Source organism: Euprymna scolopes, chromosome 5 (genome assembly GCF_053919585.1).
Source record: "Euprymna scolopes isolate OS-2025 chromosome 5, ASM5391958v1, whole genome shotgun sequence".
NCBI classification, from domain to species: Eukaryota; Metazoa; Mollusca; class Cephalopoda; order Sepiida; family Sepiolidae; genus Euprymna; species Euprymna scolopes.
The window spans coordinates 85,769,585-85,776,136 of NC_136486.1; the positions used below are offsets into that span (position 1 = coordinate 85,769,585).

A 6,552-nucleotide genomic window follows, 5' to 3' on the forward strand; every position below is an offset into this window, starting at 1 on the left:
GATTAACGTGTAATGACATTCAAGTCTTAATAAAAGTTAAAACGAGGTAGCAAATGAAACTTCATTTTTCTTTAAAAATCTCTAATCTTCGAAGAAGTGTTATTACTTCACCCCCACGCGTGCGCACACACACGTGTACCGGTGATTAAAAAAAAAAAAACAAAAAAAAACTGTACGGGAATTTTGTTTTGTTTTTTTTTTTTAAATAAAAGAAACAAAGAAACACCTACCTTCGCTCGCCCACACTCTCATTGTTTTAAACACACATTTAATTTCTTTTAATAATAATAAAAAAAAAATATTTATTACAATATTTTTAAATCCGTAGCTTTAATTTTGTTTCATACGCCATTCAGGTTTAAGCGTAATTACGCTCTTTCGTCCCTTCCCTTTCTTTTCCTCGGAGGGAGAGAAAGAAAGAAAGAGAGAGGGAGGAAGGAACAAGGTCTTCTTCCCGACCAGTGACCCGCCGACCCACAACCGGGTTCGCGTAGCTGTTAACTTCTGTGATCTGTGTCAAGCAACGTTGCCACAGTGCTGTGGTTCCCGGCCTCGCTCGACACCCAACGCCACAAGATGGCGATGGTGCCATTTCAACAATCCAGTGTAAACATGAGGGACCATGCGGACGACTTGGGAGGTTCGACGCCGACGCAACAGAGCCAACAAACCCCAAGTCAAGTCGTCCAGACAACCACTGCTCCGACGACACCAAACGGAAACCAGTCAAGCACACCGGACAATAAACAGCAACACATAGAGTGCGTGGTGTGCGGGGACAAAAGTTCTGGGAAACATTACGGACAGTTCACCTGTGAGGGTTGTAAAAGCTTCTTCAAAAGATCTGTCAGACGTAACTTAACATACACCTGTCGAGGAAACCGCAACTGCCCCATTGACCAACATCATCGGAACCAGTGCCAGTTTTGTCGGCTTAAGAAATGTTTAAAGATGGGAATGCGACGGGAAGGTAGGTCGTTTCCCGGTGAGTTTTAACTGATTTATAAACATTTTCACTAAGAACAAAGGTGCTAGGTCCACAAGCGCTGATAATAATCATTACTGCTAAACGATACTATAATCTTCGGTTTGCTAAAACCGAAAATCATGGATAACCCGCTTGTGTTCATTATTGAAGATTTGTTTGTTATTCAACACTGAATAATAGACCACTGATATCGTCTCGAGAAGACGATTCTCGTAGTTTTCCTATAAACTCAGCATAATTTTTAATGACTTTTATCCAAAGACAAAGCATTGTTTATTTTTTAAATTTAAAATTGTTCAGTGAAGCTATTAAGCTCTAAAGTCTCCTCATCCCTTCACACACACGTTTGAAGTTTAAACTTTTGTTTCCCATCTTCTGGTGCTATAAGATATCTGGAGAAAAACCATTCCATGCTTCACATTCTGTCTTTAGCTCTACCGAATCTTTGAAAATCCTGATTGTTTTATTTCAGTAATTAATAGATTCAAACAGTCAAAATCATTGTACATTTAATGGGAAATTGTTGGGGCTGCCAGACATTAACTTTCACTATTTTTATCATTTGTAAAGTATCGGTTATTTTAATTGAAAGCATCCCTTCCCCTGCATCCGTATATTTGTTTTACTTTTATGTTTCTATTAATCATGTATTTGCATTTTGATATCTTATAACCCGAATAATGAAAAAATTGTCTGCGAAAAAAAAAAAATTATTTCATAAAATAGCTTATTTGCTTTTCAAATTTAATTTTTGTACAAGTTTTTATTGTATTTAAAAAGATACTTAAATATTATAATTAGCTTAAAAAACTTTATGAAAGTTATAATTCCACAAATGACATCTTTGTCATTACGAACGTATCTAAGATTATATCATAAACATGTAAATATTTTAAATAGTTAAAGCTTACTACCCCATATTTTTTTACTATTATAGAGTATCTAGTCGCGATTAACAATTTATACAAATTCGTAAAATTTTTCAGTTGATCGTTCATGTAATTGTTTCTTCAAATTAAACTTCATTCGATTTTGTTTATTTGTAAAGACGCATGATTATTTACTGTGACTTTAATCGACTTGCGTACTAGTGCTGTTATGGATATTAGTTTGTTCAATTTTATGAAATGTATTTTTATTTAAACTTTGTCTTAGTTTAAATGTAATTTTATAATGTGAAAATAAAGATAAATTCTATTTTGTTTTTCTAAATTTGTTTAAAGCGCTAATATCATCTATTTCTTACATATATTAACTTTGTAAACATTCCTGTGTAAGAAAAAAAAAAACTCGTTTCATACAGTTCTTGTTTTGTTTGACATATTGAGAATTAAAAAATCCAAGACTCCGTATATTTAAATTAGCGCAATTTTAACTATCGTGTCAAAATTAGAGATTCGTTAAATGTAATTTTTTTTACCTGTATATTTCATATCCTGTTTTCTTTCCAACAGTGTCTTACTTTATCCGTTCTTTCTCGTTTCCTCTCTTTTTTAGCTGTCCAAAGAGGCAGAGTTCCGCCAACGCAACACCCAGGATTTCCAGGACAGATGGCACTCACCAATGGAGACCCATTAAATGGACATACGTACCTGTCCAGTTTTATCTCTATGCTGATTCGTGCTGAACCGTACCCAACCTCTCGATATGGTCAATGTATGCAACCGAACAATATCATGGGAATAGAGAATATTTGTGAACTCGCGGCCAGATTGTTGTTTAGCGCCGTTGAATGGGCCCGAAATATTCCCTTTTTTCCCGATCTGCAGGTGGCTGATCAAGTTGCGTTATTACGGCTAAGCTGGAGTGAACTGTTCGTGCTGAACGCTGCCCAGTGTTCCATGCCACTCCATGTAGCCCCGTTGTTGGCTGCAGCGGGACTTCACGCTAGTCCGATGGCAGCAGACAGAGTTGTCGCTTTTATGGATCATATTCGAATATTCCAGGAGCAAGTTGAAAAACTGAAGGCACTGCATGTAGATTCAGCGGAATATAGTTGTTTAAAGGCTATTGTTCTTTTTAGTTCAGGTAAGCAAACAACAAAACTTTTTATCATTTCCTAAGAAAAATGTCTGAGAATAACGAAAGAAAAACAAATTATGGAAACCTTTTCCTTTTTACACCTGAAGTCTATTTGATCAGTCTAGGTTGGTTTTTAGTGTTCAAACAAAACGTACTTTTTTTTTTTGCATTTTTTTTGCAAACAATGCTCATCTTATATTTTGGATATTATTTTTAGATAAAAATCAATATTTATAAATCTGTTTACCTTCACTAACAACAAATAACAAATGTGCCCTCATTAAGGTTTGTGAATAGAATATGGAATCTTAAAAATTATATAAAACTTTTGAAAACTGCTGATATATATATATATATTTGAATTACAGAAGTTTAAAACATGTTATGTAATCTTTAAATATTACGTTTTTTTTATTTTTTTTTTTTTTACATTTCTTAATAATTGAGCACTTTGTATACAATGTTTACCTTGCATCTTAGATTTGGAATAGAAAGCATTTTCTCCAATCTCTTTATTTTACTTTCACTTACACTAACTGTACAGGAATAACAAATTTACCTATATTTGTTCCTTTGCAATCTTAAAATGAACAAGACGTTTGGATACTTCTGATTATATATATATATATATATATATATATATATATATATATATTACAAGTTTAGAATAACATTCTGTAATACAATGAATAAACCTTATGCTCTTATTTTCAATTTCTTAATTAGGCATTTTTCCCGCTATATATATATAATATAATATATAGCGGGAAAAATGCCTAATTAAGAAATTGAAAATAAGAGCATAAGGTTTATTCATTGTATATATATATATATATATATATATATATATATATATATAATATAATATATAGTGCACACACACCTCTCTCTCTCTGCATATACACATTTGTTTACCTTGTCTGACTGTTTTGTTCATGCTCAGCATTGTTAGGAGACGAGTTACTAACTTTGTTACATTTTGTTTTTGTAATTTAGAAATCTGTTTTCTTAGAAAAAAAAAAAAAAAACGACGCAAAATGTCATTCTTCACATGAATGATTTGCTGGTTGTATAATGATTAAAATGTTTTAAATAATAATTCAAATGATTAACAAAAAAATCTAATGTTTTTCGCAAGTGTTTCTTATTACTATTAAGTAATTTTAGAACTTTTCTTGATGAAAACAATCGCCATTAACTGACGCATTCAACTTTGGATATTCTATAATTGTGTGTATTTTGATTATCATTTGTTTTCTTACTGCTTCACTTTGTTTCATTATCGCTTTTTACCTGGGCTTGCCTATATATATATATATATATATATACATATATATATATATATATATATATATATATATTAATAATTTCGGTGTTTTTTATCGTGTTATGTTTTTATATAGTATATATATATTTTTTTTTTATTAAATTGTTAGATGGAAGTATAGTATAGTTATTGTAATTATACTGTACTTCCATCTAACAATTCAACTTTCAACACCCTCTCCATTTAAGAATGGCTTTCAAAATAATAACGTATTTTCGGCACCGTAACATAAGTACCTTTTATTTCAAATATCGTCATTTGTGCTTTGAGGGGGAAAAAGCGGGTGTCTCTGTAGTTTACGGATCGTGCTTTAATAGTAAAGTTATTAATTAGAAACATTCTTTACATCATAAGGGAGAGCTTTAACTGTTAATTTAATAAACAAAACATTCAACAAAAATTGAATTTAATTAGAAAATCCTATCTAAAATATAGCACAGTCTATAAACTGCAGAAGTACAAAACAAGATAACATTTCCAATATGAGATAAATTGAAAACGAAAATATGCCGGCGAAGTGTTGTTAAAAAAATAATTATTTTAAATCTCCAATACGAAAAAGTTTAAATCTTAAAATTTTTTTTCAAGACATTTTTAAGGGTTTAGAATGCTTTTAGGGCACAACCTAAGAAAATAATTCAATACAAGCTTCTGAAATGACGAACACAACAACTTCATAAAATGTAACACATAACAGGTTTATTAAGGAGAATGTGTACCGGGTGATATGTTCCTGGTCAAAAGCTGGACCCCGGCCACCTGGTGCTATCGCGGTAGTTATTCCAGTGGAATCGTCAATACCTTTAGAAATAACACCGAGGTGGAGAGAGAAGAAAAGGGAGGTCCGTTCTGTTTGGTGTTTCTCTCAGTAAAAACGAGTTCTTATTCCCCAAACCGGATGCTGGCCGAATTCCTTAGGGGATAGAAAGGATCAATGCGCTGTACCCCTGATTGGTCAGTATGTGGCCAAATTGCACAGGGGAGAGGCATTGATTCGTTAAAAGAAAAAGTTCCATTTGTTTCTGCTACAGATTCTTCACTTAATTATTTTAAAATTTTATTTTTTGTTTTATGAAACTAAAAAAATTATGAAGAAAAAAAAAATTAGTTTCTTGACGTCCTAATATATTTAAGTTTTATCTAAGCGATAATTGCTTTTAATGACCCCCCATATGAAATCAAAGGAAAATTTCAATCCTGTAACAAAACTTGAAAATAGCTTGAATGTCAGAACTATCGATTTCTATAACAATTTTTTTATATACACATGTAATGTCTTTTTTTTTGTGTGTGTGTGATAGTTTCGCGATGAATAATTTTCTTAACCCTTTAAATCTGATATATCTGACCCTTCCCTATTTGAATGTTGTGTACCGTTTCTTATGCAAGTTTTAAATCTGTTTTGTTTTCCTAATTCATGCGCCTTCGTTTACAAAGTATTCTTTCTTATCCTTGCCTCATGCATCCATTATTTAAACTTCAAGTTTTTGGTATTTCCCGGTTTCATTATTTAAGTTTTCACATCGTATCTCACATAAAACGATCATGTAACAAATTACCCCAATTACGTAAACGAGTAGCTGTACATGTTTGAAAAATATATTTTCTTTATCTCTTACAGTGGCAAAACTTAGTTTGGCTTCCCTGTCTAAAAAAAAAAAAAATAACGCGTTAGCTTTTCGTATGTCTGCATTTGCATAAAAAATTGCAGATGCAACATTTACTTGCTTGGTGATAATTAGTCTAACAAATGCCGACTTTTATTTTTTAAAAACGTTTTTTTAACGCATTTCAGTTATAAATAACCTTCAAATATAAATTCTGCACTTGAAGTCTTCCATGTGAAATGTTTACTTTATATTTTGCTAACAAAATAGTATTTTTATTAGAATGCTTAGTTTATTTTTGTGTGTTGACGGCGTGTGATATTAATTTTGTTTCTTTTCCTGTTAGTATTTTTAACGTTTAAGTAAACAATCGTTATATACTTAACGTTTTTTTTTTTTTTTTTTTTTTTTTTTGTTAAACAACTAATGACTATCAAACTAATCGTTACAAAACTCTTAATTCTGTAAGGATTGTACAAGTTATCGGCGGAATTTAATATAGTTTGATTTCAACAACTTTCAATGTATAAAATACAGGAGTAATTAATTTTAATAAAAAACTCAATTATTCAAAAGGAAAAATCTGAGAAATATGATCAATTGCATCC

General features: G+C 31.4%; 1 protein-coding gene across 4 annotated transcripts in view; it reads left to right on the forward strand.

Moving 5' to 3' along the window:
- Positions 1 to 425: 425 nt before the first annotated feature.
- Positions 426 to 6,552, forward strand: part of LOC145276921 (nuclear receptor subfamily 2 group F member 1-A-like) — a 43,435-nt gene continuing 37,308 nt past the window's right edge. For 2 of the 4 annotated variants that reach the window (XM_080128392.1, XM_080128394.1), the window contains exons 1-2: positions 426 to 985; positions 2,486 to 3,016. In XM_080128392.1, coding sequence (XP_079984518.1) covers positions 577 to 985; positions 2,486 to 3,016 — 940 coding nt within the window. In that variant the 5' untranslated portion in view covers positions 426 to 576. The remainder of the gene's footprint in view (positions 986 to 2,485; positions 3,017 to 6,552) is intronic. The other 2 variants (XM_080128393.1, XM_080128395.1) reach the window with 1 other exon arrangement.